The 14,955-nt window shown below is 37.7% G+C and overlaps 1 protein-coding gene across 1 annotated transcript; it reads left to right on the top strand.

Annotated features, from left to right (window-relative positions):
- Positions 1-498: 498 nt before the first annotated feature.
- On the top strand, positions 499-2,202 carry LOC112166638 (putative disease resistance RPP13-like protein 1). The gene has a single exon (XM_024303512.2). It carries the CDS (start codon positions 810-812, stop codon positions 2,079-2,081), a length of 1,272 nt encoding a protein of 423 aa, XP_024159280.1. The 5' UTR covers positions 499-809; the 3' UTR covers positions 2,082-2,202.
- The last annotated feature ends 12,753 nt before the right edge of the window (positions 2,203-14,955 follow it).

Raw genomic sequence — 14,955 nt, 5'->3', positions numbered from 1 at the left:
AATCATAAATACATTTTCATAGCTAAATTCTAGAGTCATTGACCTCAAATGACCATATATAGTTGTTGCATAACTAGACGTAGGGTGGCGTAATTCAATTCACATTGATTAAGGCTTGTATTTGACTTTTAAAGGGCAATACGAGTTCTAATTCATGAATGACAAATATTTTTGATTTTTCAATCTTAATTTTGCATATCAGATACTCACTTGATCCAAATCGTTCAAACTATTAGCAATTTTTGAGATTGTAGATTCTTTGTAATCATCTATTTTCTATTGTTTATTTTTCTGCACAGACATTGTCATTAAGAAATATACGGAAGGAAAAAGGAAATTAAAAGTGTAACAATTACCAAGATTTTGGATCTGGCTTTTGCTGTAGTGTATTGTAAAATGCATATGGTTTAAGTTTCTCTAATTGGAGTGACTGCTTGCCAACTATGATTAACTTAATAAGGCTATGAAGCCTATGATAGTAACGCCGGATATTATAAATAAAAGATAGGGACCTAGTTTCATGGAAAGTTCATACCTCTTGCAATAATCGAAATCAGTTTAGCAAATTACGCAGGAAAATTCAAATCCACAGCAGCAGTCCTTGCAAAGAAGCCAAAACTATTTTGGAGCTTTTTATCTGAGGATTGCACAGATGTATATATAAGTAACAGGTGGTAAAGAGCTTTCTTGTGCCTTTAGTTAGACTACCAAGAAGCTATATAGAGTATCGTGTGTGCATCAATAAAAACAATCTGTTCTCTGTTTTGCACTTTCTTCTCTCTATCTTTTAGTAAACCAGGAATTAATTCATGGCTTTGGAAGTGGCGTTTGGAGCTGTTCTTACTGTTCTGGTTGATAGAATCGCTTCCCGCCGCGTTGTTGCCTTCATCCGTGGAAAGAAAGTCAATAATGTTGGGTTGATCAGGAAGTTGAAACAGATGTTACTTTCAGCTAATGCAGGACTAGGTGATGCTGAAGAGAAGCAGACCAGAAACAAAGCGGTGAGGGCATGGCTTGGTGAGCTTAAAGATGCTCTTAATGAAGCAGACAGCTTGCTCAAGGAGATAGGCTCCGAAGCTCTGCGACGCAGGCTGGAAGAAGCTGAATTTGGAAGCAGCAGCACAAGTGAGGTACAAAACTTGATCGATTCTAGTGATGAATTTGACGAAAGTCTTAAGCCCAAGATACTTGATATTCTTGATAACTTAGAGTACATTGTAGATGAAAAGAAAGTGCTTGGTTTGAGAGATGAGTTAACATTTGGTCTAGAAGAAAGCTTACCCACAACATCTTTGCAAGAGGACTCTGGTGTGTTGTATGGAAGGGACGAAGACAAGGAGATCATTGTCAAGTTACTATTATCAGACGATGCGTCGACATCCACCTCAAATCGTGTAAGGGTGATTCCAATTCTGGGCAGGACTGGGATTGGGAAGACAGAGCTTGCTCAGTCTGTAAACAATGATATTAGAGTGAAGAACCATTTTGACCTCCAAGCATGGATTTGGGTTTCAAAAGATTTTGATATTGTTGGAATTACACAAACAATTTATGGGTCAATCACTTCACAAAGGTGTGATATTGAGGACCTTAATCTGCTGCAGATTAAGCTCAAGGAGGCATTAAGGGGGACGAGGTTTCTCTTGGTCCTTGATGATGTCTGGGACTTCAGTTACATTTCTTGGGATTTATTAAGGCGTCCCTTTGAGAATGAAGCATGTCAAAGTAAGATCATCGTCACTACACGTGACAAACACATTGCATCCATGATGGGTACTCTTCCTGCTCATTATCTAATGGAAATATCCGATGAAGATTGCTGGTTGTTGTTTGTGAAGCACGCATTTGAAAACGCAGGTACCACTGCACATTCAAATCCTGAAGTGATTCGAAGACAAATTGTTAGGAAATGTAAAGGCAGTCCTTTAGTTGCGAAAACACTCGGAGGTCTCATGCGCTCTGAAAGAAATCTAGGTAAGTGGGAACTAATATTGGGCCAAGATCAGCCAGAGACTGCTCACACCGCTCGCATAGAGGGCGGTTGGGAACTCAATGAGTCCTACGCAAATCCTTGCTTGTAATACTCGTTTGCATTCAAATAGTGTTGTGGTTAAATTCAGTTTCATCTAAATTTTAAATCTTTAAAAGTGTTTCTAAATTTTTAATGTCACTACTCCGAAATTCTCCAACTTCCTTTGGAGAGCTTAATCACAATCCCTCCCCTGTTTCAGGAAATTGTACAAGAGAGATTATTCCCTCTCAACTCTGCAAGTTTTGTTGGCAATGTTAAAAAACAAGGATAGTAAGCAATGTATCAATTAGGGTGTGGCTATTGCCACCCTACCATTTTCTTAGTTCACCCTACAAATATTTGAATTATTGAAAAATTATATTACCCAAGTTGAAAATAACTAATAAGTACACTAATTTTCTAAAATCCAAATCTTTTGTAAGGAAAGCTAAATACATAACGGTTTTAGGAAGTCAGAAATTAGGAGAGAATAATATGTGCTTTCATTGATAATATGAGTCTCTTTATATAGATGATTACAAGCAGAGAATATAAGTCTTACAAGGAAACTGAATCGTATAATCATTACAATCATTAGGATATCTCCAAAGATATCTATAAGACTAACTCTATTACAATATGGACAAGTCACTAGTGTTTGGGCCAGACACTTAAATTAGATGTCCTTAAACAGTCCCGCTTGTGTTGGCCAAACGTGGTACTCGTCTCGTTGTCTCGTCAAAAACCTTGTCAAGTAACAAAAACCCAGTGGGACAAAAATAACTTTGGTCGAAGGAGAAAAAGAATACAACTCATGTTTCACGTTTCGAGACCAAACATGTAGACATATCCCCTTGATGTCTACATCTACCTCGAATGACTAAGATCATGGGAGTTTGGATAACTTCCGCAAACTGATGCTATTAACATGTTTCTCAAAAGTGGATTTAGGTAATGACTTAGTGAACAAGTCTGCCACATTGTTTTCAGATAGAACCTGGTTCACTTTGATCTTGAGGAGAGTCTGTTGTTACTGATTTTGCTTGGTGTTATCGCCTTTGATGTAGTCTTGCTTCATTCATTCAATACAAGTAACATTATTCTATAAATGCTCGTAGGCTCATTTGTGGCAGACTTCAAACCACAATTTCTTCGAACATGTTTAATTATAGATCTAATCCATATACATTCATGAACCGCTTTGTGACGAGCAATAATCTCTGCATGATTCAAAGAAGTAGCGACTAGGATCTGTTTTGTAGACCTCCAAAATATCACGGTCTTACTCAACCAGTTGAACAACCTTTATATGGTCAAAGAAATACCTAGCACCAACAAAACCTTACAAAGCACTAATGTCATTTTGGGATGGGGATACAGGACGCCAGCTAGTGTTGGTGCGTTCTTGGTGGGTGTTGGGTCCTAATCCATCATCTCTTTGTAGGGATCGAATGAGCTCGTATCAATCGAACATCTCAGGTGTCAAAAGATATCGTTTACACCAGTCTAATGGCATAGAACTATACCTATCTAACAAGTTCACTACAAATGAGATGTCCTGTCTTGTGCATTGAGCTAATTACTATAATGCACCTATTGTACTCAAGTAGGGCACTTCTGTCTCAAGCACATCTTCGTCATCATCCTTCAAACGAAGATGATCTTTTCTAGAATCAAGACTACAGATGATCATGGGCGTGCTTGAAGCCTTGACCTTGTCAAAACGCCTAAGCATCCATCAACACGGTACTCAAGTTCCAAATCGAGAGAAAACTTTGTTCTCCCAAGATCCTTCATCTCAAACTTGGATTTCAAGTCTTCAACGGTTTCCCTTAACTCCTTAAGGACTTTCAATGAAGATCATGTCACCAACATGAACCGTGATAGAATCCAAAACAATGTCATAGAAACGGGCGGGCATATCCCTTCCTAATCAAGTAGTCACTTAGTAAGCGTTTCGACTTAATTGCAAAAGCGCTCCATCATTTAGAGCCACTTGACTTGACTAAATGAAGTCCATCATGGATCTTCTTATCTATTCCATATCTAAATCCCCAGAAAGATACGTAGTAACCACATTCATAAGCTGCATGTTTAGTTATTCGGAAACTACCAAACTGATAGGGTAGTGGAGTGTAATGACATCCATTACAAGAGAATATGTCTCCTCGTAGTTGATTCGAAGGCGTTTTGTGAGAAACTTTGCACCATGAGGCGAGACTATCATATCCTTTTCTCATCACACTTTCTAATGAAGTCCTATTAGATAACAGATTTTATGTTAGGATGTGTTGGCATCACTGGCTCGAAAAACCTGTCGACACCAAAAATTTAATGAAAATAAAATTCATTAAATAATTCGGTCAACACTCAAAATTATGACCAAACAAATTTAGTCAGCATGTAGGTCCCGCAAAATGTCCACGTGGCTTGTGAGTCAGCAAAATCACCCAGACTCAGAGAATGACACTTGGCGATACATGAATGGCCCGACGGCAATAAATGAATTTGCTCCGGCTAAATCAATTGATATTAAAGCGGATCAATCAAATCAATTGATTCCGAATAAAATCAAGCATTAAATCTCGTCTGCTGATTAGATATCAATTTATTTAAATTGATAATCAAGACGAAAATCAGCCATCAAATTAATTGGCTAATTCCTTAATAGTCGTAATTAAATCAGTTAACTAAAGCTGATTGATTTGATTATACTATTAATAAAATACAAGTAAAATCAGTCATCAAATTAATTGGCTAATTCCTTAATAGTTGTGATTAAGTCAGTTAATTAAGGCTGATTGATTTGATTATGCTATTAATGAAATACAATTAAAATCAACCATCAAATTGATTGGCTAAATTCCTTAATAGTCGTGATTAAATCGATCAATTAAAGCTGATTGATTTGATTATGCTATTAATGAAAATGCAATTAATTACGTGTCATCAAGTCATTCCAAATTGAGAGAGACGCCGACACTATAAATACCCCCTCTCAAATCAAGAGAAGGACTTCAGCGGAAGGAGAGAAAAATCACTCCCAAAGTTCATAAGTCTTCAAGCGCGTGAAGAGCCTTCAAGTTGCCAAATAGCCGGTTCATCACCAACCTCAAGCCAAAGCACTTGTCACATGTCAACCCTCGTGGCCATCATACGACTCAAGATCAAGCGTCAATCGCCCCTGAGTCAAGTACACCATCGAGGATGATGACAAACAGAGGGACGCAAGCAGACGGAAGAAACCTCTCCAAAGCTCAGAAGGCTCCCAATCTCGTGAAGAACCATCAAGCTGCCAAATAGCCGGTCTCTTTACCTCGCCGACTTCAGACAAGCAGGGGAAATCACCTACAAGCTCGGAAGTCATCAAACACACGGAGGATCAACAAGCACCAAACACATGTGCTGAATCATCCACTATCAAAAGCCATACTCGCCACGTGATATCGCTCGTGGTTCAAATCTGATCAAGTTCAAACCTCTACAGCCCTTAATCATCCGTCGTCTTCAAGTCGTCAACAAAGTAAAACTTCTGCCAAGTTCTTCATCAAGCTCGTGGAGAATCAACAAGCACCAAACACATGAGCTGGTTCATCGCCTACCAAAGCCGAAGAACACTCATCAAGTGACACAACTAGTGGCCTAAATCCAATCAAGATCAAGCTTCTACAGCCCTTGGTCAATCGTCTTCCTCAAATCGTCAACATAGCAAGAAGCTCACACTACAACCGTTCGATTCAAGATCAAGTGCTCGCCACCCTTGGATCAAATCAACGTCAGAGATCGAATCACTTGAGAATTTTGTGAAAGAGCATCTACAGAGATTGTCACCCGCAAATTCATTAAGAAAAATATATTATTTTGTACACGTGTCCTTCTTTCATTCGTTGCAGGATTTTTTGTGTTTACAAAACCTTCATTTTCGTTTGAGAATCCAACTTAACCTAGATCGCATTGTTCCATGTAGGCCAATTTTCTCTATGTTGGCATTCATCATTTATTAATGGAACGTGGTTCGATATCATCGAACTCAACAAACTCATACGCAACAAAATGCGCAAATACATCATAAAAAATGATAAGAGTTTCGATCCTATGTCTCATGTACACTAATGTAATTTTCAGATAGATCTATATTCTCATGAATAAGTTCTGTCGTTGAGGCGTCCCCCAACAATAACCTTAATCCAGAAAATTCTCATGAGACGGATTTTGAGTGTCGATGATCAAATGATTGAGTTGTGCCAAAGTATCCTTCGAACTCACAGGCTTCCCACTCATCCTAGCTGGAGCCAAAGCCTGTGACGCCAGAGTGACACTCTCTATGGTGTTGGTGCCATGCCTACCTCCTTGTAGGATGGTGCTATGTCCTCTCGTAGGGACGTCTATCCTTGCAGGTACGTTTGCAACAGATATGTGTGGTCTCGTCACTTTAGTGGGGATCAAGATGAGACATAGAGGGGACAGACCACGACAATTCCTGTCGTTCATGTTGAACATCTATGTTATCTCCCTCTAATGATGGGATGATTGTCTCATTAAAGTGACAATCAGCAGATCTAGCGGTAAAGAGATCGCCTACCAAGGTATTAAGTGGTAGAGGATTGTTGGAGCTTCATAACCAATATATATGCTCATTCATCTGTGAGGACTCATCATGGTGCTGTGGTGGTACAATTGGCACATAAATAACACTCTCAAATATGCGTAAGTATGAGATACTAGTACCCAGTCACTAGTTGTAACGCAGAGATAGATTGAGTGGCGGTGGGTCATAGACGAATTAGCATAGCTGCATGCGATATTGCATTACCCAAAGCATATATAGGGAGATTGGTGCGCATTATCAATGTCCGGGCTACCATCGTAGTCATTTCTAAGAGACCATTTGGGTGTGTACATGAGAATATGATGTCCAACATCAGTCCCAATGATATGTAATAATCATCAAAAGTCTTTGATCTAAACTGTCTAGCATTGGCAAATCGAATTGACTGAATGGGGTGATTCTGGTGCTGCACCAGTAGCTATATGATCTGTGTTAGGAGTGTGGTTTGAGCAACATTAATTACAAGTGGACAATGACACAACACGAGACCAACGTGTTTGCGCGTCAACAAACATTATGAAATATATAAATGTCTGCAAGTTGGTTGAATTGGTCTACAGAATCCCCTCGGATTTTATGTAAGAACTGAATGAGTATTTTCGTATCTTTGCATAGGACGGTCTTGGTCCTATTAAAAAAAAAAAAGAACTGAGGGCATAATAGACATTTCTCCGCGACTTTTAGATGGCAAGGACCTATTGGTCTGAAATTTTGAGGTACATGGACTAAACGTGTGAAATTAGAAAGTCAGGGACTGAAGTGTTTTATGGTCAAAAGCTCAAGGACTAAACAGTATTTAGTCCAATATCTATTTACTCCACCAAAAGATTTATGGGCCCACTTACCCAATTTAAAGATAAAAAAATAAGTTTGGGCTCCGAATAATTAAAAAGTTATTAGAGACTTCACCGGAAACCGATCACTGGAATCCAGTCACCAGCCCGAGGTTGTCGGAGGTCCCCAAAGAGATCGTCGGAGATCTTATAAGTTGCCGGAGACTTTTATTACCCCCAATAAGAACCAATAATTTTTATAAGGGGAAATAAAAGTTTGTTACAAATTATTTTAGGGCAATAATTAAAATCCGACTTCTGTCACAAATTATCACCCCACAATAAAACTCAATAAAATTATTATTGGGGGAAATAAAAGTCTACTGGATTTTAATGGGGGACAATAAAAGTGAATTAATTGGGTATTAGTGGGGGGTGCATTAAAACAGAACGCTAGATTACGATAACAGATCCGGAGGTTGCCAGAGGTCCCCAAAGAGGTTGTCAGAGACTTTTATTACCCCCAATAAACCCCAATAAATGTTTATTAGGAGCAATAAAAGTTTATTGGGTATTTCTCTAAAGCTATAGACAAAGATATGAGAAACTTCTCTTGGGGCAACTCCTCTAAGTCTCCTCCTGTTGCTTAGGACCATTGCCTTCCCAAGTCTATGGGGGGACTTGGAATCCGCCCTATTTCTTTCTTCAATAATGTGGCTTTAGCCAAATTAGGCTGGAAGATTCTTATTGTTACTTCTTGTATCTCAATTTACCGATTTACTAGTCATTTGGACTGTAAACAGCAATTATTTTCACTTTTACTTTGTTTCGATACTTTTAGTGGCCTTAAAAATTGACTTTTTGTTCGGGTCAAAATTTGAGAAAATTTTCTTCTGGAAAGTCGTAGAGGACATTAAACCGAGTTCGTGCATATGTAGTACATACAAATCGAAGTTCGTATAAAAAATATTATAGCCAAAATATTAAAGTTACTGTTTATGGTAACTTTCTATATATATATAGGGAAAGAAACTAGGGTAAGTTTCCATTTCAGAAACTTAAATGGAAACTTACTGTCAGTCTCTCTCTCCTCCCTCTTTCTCTCGGTTCCTTCTCCCTCTCCGGCCTCTTCACCTTCTTCCGGCCATAACTCCTTCATCCGACAACGGATTTTGACGCATAAGTTATCATTGGAAAGCTCTCTCCCTCCTCGGCATTTCTATGGTGTTTGGTGATTGATTCTAGACTGTGGAGAGTGCAGCAACGAGAAGAAGAGGACAGTCACTGTAGCAGTTTTGAGTCAACGCTGGTATCTCCCGATTCCGGCCACCTCCGGCGATAAACCTTGGTCCTTTGGAAGTGCCTTGAGACGTAGATGATGTTCTCCAAGTATTTGGCAGTGATTTGAAGCGTGGAGGAAGAATCGAAGGTTTGAATTTTCTCACTGTTCATTATCGGGGTTTACTGTTTTCATAATTGTTGAGGTAGTTCTAGTTGTTTTCTGGCTTGGCGGTTGTTGAGAGAAGTGCTAAGGAGGTTGAGATGGGGCTACTGCCAAAATTTGGTGGCCATCGGAGGTGGTGGCCGGTGGCGCGTGGGCCCACATGCAACCACTGTGCAAGGCACGTGGCAGCGCGTAGAATAGTGATTTAACTTTTATTTTTATCTAGTTAAATCCTATATTTGATGTAGAGCTTTTATATGTAAATTTGGTGAAGATTGGAGAAGTTTTTAATCGATTATGAATTTCTGAAAATTTAGAATTTCGATTATCAATTTACGAGAATCCGACCATCGGATTTCTCTCGAATCTGCCCTAAAACTTGTAAATTAATGAAATGGTGTTAGTGGTAATGTTTGGGTTGAATCGGAGAAGGAAATGGAGATGTTGACTTAAGATTATTGATTTTGGAATCGTATTTAATTGATGAATTGTTATTCAGAGAATATAATTGTGTACAGGGCGCTATACCTAGTTACCACTCGACGAAGAAACTCGTATGCGTGGTCACCTAAATAGTACTGTGAGTGGACTTTTATTTTCAAAGAATGATGCATGCAATTATATTTCCTGAAATAATAATTTATTTATCGAGCATAATATTTTGCTTTGGATTATAATTTTGGCATTGTTTTTCCATATGAATTTTGGATACGAATTTATTACGCTTGGATTTGAAGTTATGATTTATTTTCTGGAATATGATTTAATTTTCGGAGATTAATTATGATTTATTTCAAGAGTTAATTAGATCTAAGTCCAAAATTCACACCCCTTATTAGATATAGTCCGGTTGATTTTTTTTTGTTAATCGCGGTCCTATGACTCAACTGCCACATTGGATTTGTTTCCATTTATATTTTGCTGACTCAACACTACCAATTTTCATTTTCGTGTATACCCTTATTAAATATCTTAAAAGCTGAAAATACTAATTTTAAAGGCATTTATAGTATTCTTGATTAATTGCAATGTAATCATTATTTTGAAATTTATGGAAAAACGTAACATTAGCAATATTTTATTGTCCAATTGATTTCTTGTTTGAAATTGATAACTAAAGTATATTACCTTCAGTCCAAAATCGTAAACTTTATAATTGTTCCATAATTAGTGATCTGCAATTATGATATTATCTAATCACAACCATTGACAAAAACACATTCATGATTCATGATGACGATATCCACTATTCAGATGTTAGAAGATTGCTGGATTGCAGAATGGATTACTGTGAAGAAGAAAGGGAAGACATGGAGTTGCCGCTATTTGACTTCACCACTATTGCTGATGCCACTGATAACTTTTCAAGCAACAACAAACTGGGACAAGGCGGCTTTGGACCTGTGTACAAGGTAATGCAATTGTATGCAAATTGAAATGAGCTACCCTTATGACAAATTTCATGACTTTTATGAACAACGATCAATAGGGTACATTCATAGGAGGGAAAGAAATAGCTGTAAAGAGGCGATCTACGGAATCTGGTCAAGGAATGAGGGAGTTCAAAAATGAAGTTATACTGATAGCCAAACTTCAGCACCGTAATCTTGTAAAGCTTCTGGGCTGTTGCATTCAAAATGATGAAAAAATGTTAATATATGAATACACGTCCAACACGAGCTTGGATGATAGGAGCAAAAAAGTGTGACGATATTATTGATTATGTGCCTCATTTTAGCCTTATTTCTCCCTTAGTTTAGTGTTTTGAGTCATTAAGTCATTTTAAGAGTCTTGGGAGTGAAATAGGCGGAAAAAGTAACATTCATGAAAATCCTAGCTGGATTCCTAACTGTCAACTGTTTTTGCGGTCTTTACATTTTAATTCCCTTTATTTTCTCTAGAAAATTCTGATATTCTCCTGCTTGTTGTAGGAAACCTTGCCTGGTTGAACTCTTGGAAACAGCAATGATGGAGTCATAAAATAAAGTATTTAAGACATTTGACCAAGCAATGAAGAAGGGAAATAAAGGAAAAAGACGTTTTCAGCTGGAGAATAAAGGAGAAAGACGTTTTCAGTTGAGGAATAAAAGAGAAAGATGTTTCAGTTGAAAAATAAATAAGAGAAAGACGTTTCAGCTTGGAAATTAAAGGAATTGCCCTATTATGAGAGGAGTTAAGGCCATAAAGGAGACGTTTCAGTTGGAAAAGCCAACCAATGCTCCCCTATAAATAGGCAATGTCCAGAATAGAATTGGCATCACTTCCCAGCCAAGATCACTTCCCAGCCAAGGTAATTCATTGCATATCACTTCCTGGCCAAAAACCATTCCAAGGCTGCCCAATTCACTCCTCAAACCTCCATATCCTACAAGACTGTGACCACCATCCATCCATCAATCTACGAAGCTCTTAGGCGCTGAGTCAAGGACGCTCCACCACCATAGTAGAGACATGTTCATCACCTTGTTGCTAAGCCGCTGAGGACAGCTTCAAAGTGTAACTATGACTCTACTTATAATTTTTGTTTCGGTTTTGTGTGTTTCAATTTGCGAGTTGTGTAATTGGAGACATGAAATTTTAAGAATATTTTTATTAATATTTTTGAGATTTTCAGTTTATTATTGAGTTAATTTCGAGAATTCTTTTATGATGCATGTTACAATCTTGTGCCCTTTTACGTGTTTAGATAATTTTCGGAGTTAGGTTAATAAGTTTGCATGCTAGAATAACGGTGAGAGTTCTTGTGTGTTTGCTTAATTTGCCGAGTTAAACAAGTAGTAATTAGTTCTAACGGGTGGTAAAAATCATGCTTTAATGATTAAATAATTCTGGAAATTACATGTTAAATTCTATGCGTAATGGTTAATTTGCATGTGTGAGTTGATTCGAGGGTTAGATAATACTACTAGTTAAGAGAATTACGCTGAGTGTTTTCGAAAATTAGTAGTATTAGGCTTGGTAAGGACTTTTCCGATCCATGCCTACATTAGAATGAATCAGATAAGTGGATTGATCCGCTGAGGCTTTTCATTTGAGCTCTTATCTAGGCATTAAAGATGGGCACATTTTTGTAGCATGTTGAAATGGATTTTCTGTTTTTACACTTAGTGTTTTCTGAGTGGTATTGGTCTAGGTTAGGGAAGTCGATCATTGTATATTGGTTTATTTGTTTTGTTTTTATTTTAAGTAGATTAGGAACCAAAATTCAAAAACCTCCCATTTTATTCTTTTATTTGTTAATTGACCTTTTTGTGTAGGTGTACCCTACAATCCCCGGACTGAACGATCCCTGCTTATCCTATACTGACAACTACATTTTGCAGGGTTAAATTGTGAGGCTGTTTCAGCCGCATCAATTTTTGGCGCCATTGCCGGGGATTGTTAAAACCCCTTGCACTTAAAGTGTCATCAATTTTGTTATATAGAGAATGCATGCTAATTTTTGTACTACACTTGTGGAATGGTGACAAATTGCGATTTCGGTTAGGCCAAACTTTAATTGTGATTTAGTTTAAGTTTTATGAGTGTTACAAAATTAAGCATGTCTTTTATCATTGTTGTACAATTTGTAGAAGTTTTTTTTTTCACCATATTGTAAATTGAATGTGTTTCACTTAGATTAATATTAGGTTATGAATTTAGCTAAATACTTAATTGTTGTAAGTGTGTAAAATCGTATGAGTAGACAAGGGACCTTTTGTTAATATTGGCCTAAACCCTTCATTAGTACCTTGCTAAGGTCTCTTGAGGTTGAGGGCGGCCTTTATTAGCACTTGGAGAACGGTCTAACACATAAGTTAATTTCCCAACTGAGTAAGGGGCATACGGATAGTGTCTTAGATTGGGAGGCTGGGTGATGGGTTCAATTGGATCTCAGAGATACTATAGAATGAGCCTAAACCGCTATGTGGGAGTAGCCGATAGGGGCCTAAACCTCAATGAGGGAGTAGCCTCCGTAGTATCACTAAAATGAGTCCTCCCTCTCACTTACCTCTTAATCTGGCCATTCGGCCTTCTGAAACAAAGGAAAGAGACTTATGTCTCGGTGACTATCCCTATATCGTATCTCACCAATAGTAGTGGTTTCTATTGGCTCGACTTACAACTTGGAATCAATTGAGATATGAACTATGTTTATAACAAACTAACAAAATGTTGTGTGACATGCTTAAGGTATATTGGATTAAACATGACCTTGTCGAGGGTAGTTGTTCTATAGTCCCATTGCACAAATGAGGTCCTCTGTTCCAGTACCTAAGTATGTAAATGTAAAACTAACTTAGAAAGTAGGAAAGACATAATGTTTGTATTTCAAACCTAGTATATGTTACTCACACTTGACCCAAGGAATGAGCACGTATGAAGAATGAGAAAAGTCCAGGCTGAAGGACTATAAATATTAAGCGCTGCATGGGAGGCAATCCATTTCAATCGAGGCTGTGGAGGAGCCATCAACGAGAGTTTGAAATTTCTATCGCTTCACTTGCTCAGGTTGAATTGTACTTGTGTCTTTGTTTGTTTGTTTATTTTACCTTTCCCTTATTTTCGTAGCCCCCCATATTTAGGGTCTATATACCATATTTTTTGCCTACAAAAATCGTTGGTTTTATAGTCTTTTTTTTTTTTAGTCTTAGGAAGCTCCTAACGTCTAGGATGAACATGTCTCTGAATTCATGGCTGAAGGTTTTCACAATCGAAATAGGACTTAATTGAATTATGTGGTTAATCGACATTGTGATGCTTGTATGAAGATTTGAGATAGGATTGTAACTTGGTTCATTAAGCATGCTAGGATTAAGTCTAATTCATTTGACCCTAAGTGCGCTGTTGAGCTAAAATACTTTCTTTTCGAGTGCTTAATTGATAATTCTAGAATTTCGTGGCTGTATTTGCAAAACCTCATCATTCTTTGAAAATCCAATGATCATGTGCCATAGATTTTAATGGACTAGAGAGTACTAGAACTCGGCTGTTGTGACTGTCAAAACTTGTATGCCATAATATGCACTGATCCTGGATAGGATAGAAGGCATTAGGATAACCACCATAGCCAAACAAGCATGTGTCCCCAATTGTGCCCGTCGTGGGACTCCTTAGAATGAACCCCTTTGAGCCTACGTTGAAAACCTTTGTTTCATCACCCTCACTACCCTACCATGAGCTTAGTACAAGATATCTCTACCCTTGTCGTAGGGATTTAGTAGAGCATGACATAGTATGTAGGGGTGACGATGAAAGACAAGTGTGGGGTGGGGAAAATCCAAGAAAAAAAAAAAGAAGAGAAAGAAAAAAAAAAATTTGCCTTAAAAAAAAAATTAAAAAAAATGAAAATGAAAAAGAAAGAAAGAAAAGCGGCAAAAGAGAAGAAAAATTGAAAAGAAAACTCTTGGGAAATTGTTGAAGTGTGGTTTTGGACTTTCACATTTGTAGAAGGCTCAAAGTTGAAAAGTATGCCTTTGTCCATTCCCATGTTGGTTAGAGTGAAGGTTTGGTCCAAAACAATGATATTTGGCCTACAAAAATGATGACATAAGGTGGTCCTTATATGCTCTGCTAGGTCCTTAGGATTTTTGTATCCTTAATCTTCATTTTGAAAACCCTAGCTTAGCCCCATTACAACCTGTTTTAAGTGCTGACTTGATCCTTGAGATGGGCAGTCTTTGGTTAGTGGAGTCAGGTACGCAGTCGAGCTTATGGTTTAGGTCCATTTGCACTTAGTCATTTCTTGAGGTCTTTAATAATTCTTCACAAAATGCTTTTATTGATGAAATATGCAAGCTGTTTGTTGCCTTACAATTTATTCTCTTGCATATACTTGAGAGTGAAGCTTTTAAGCATAGCCATTTCTGAGACAAAAATCGAGAGTATGCCCTGTGAGTTTGGATTGGACTTGTTTGAAACATGCTATCATTCACTACATAACTTAAGTTCTCCATATCTTGCTTAGTCATATGAATGTCACAGGTTTATTAACCATGGAATTATCTATGCAATTTTGATTAAGTGTTTAACGTGAAAGCCATGAGTTTGGATTCTCTGAGACAACAGTTAGGGGAAGTAGAGTCATTTACTTGTTTTTTGTTGAGTCGTTGTTTTGTTTTGTATTTTTGTTTTGCTA

The sequence above is a fragment of the Rosa chinensis genome, chromosome 5 (assembly GCF_002994745.2).
Source record: "Rosa chinensis cultivar Old Blush chromosome 5, RchiOBHm-V2, whole genome shotgun sequence".
NCBI classification, from domain to species: Eukaryota; Viridiplantae; Streptophyta; class Magnoliopsida; order Rosales; family Rosaceae; genus Rosa; species Rosa chinensis.
The sequence above is the reverse complement of the archived record's forward strand: the minus strand, read 5'-3'. Positions and strand labels throughout refer to the sequence as shown.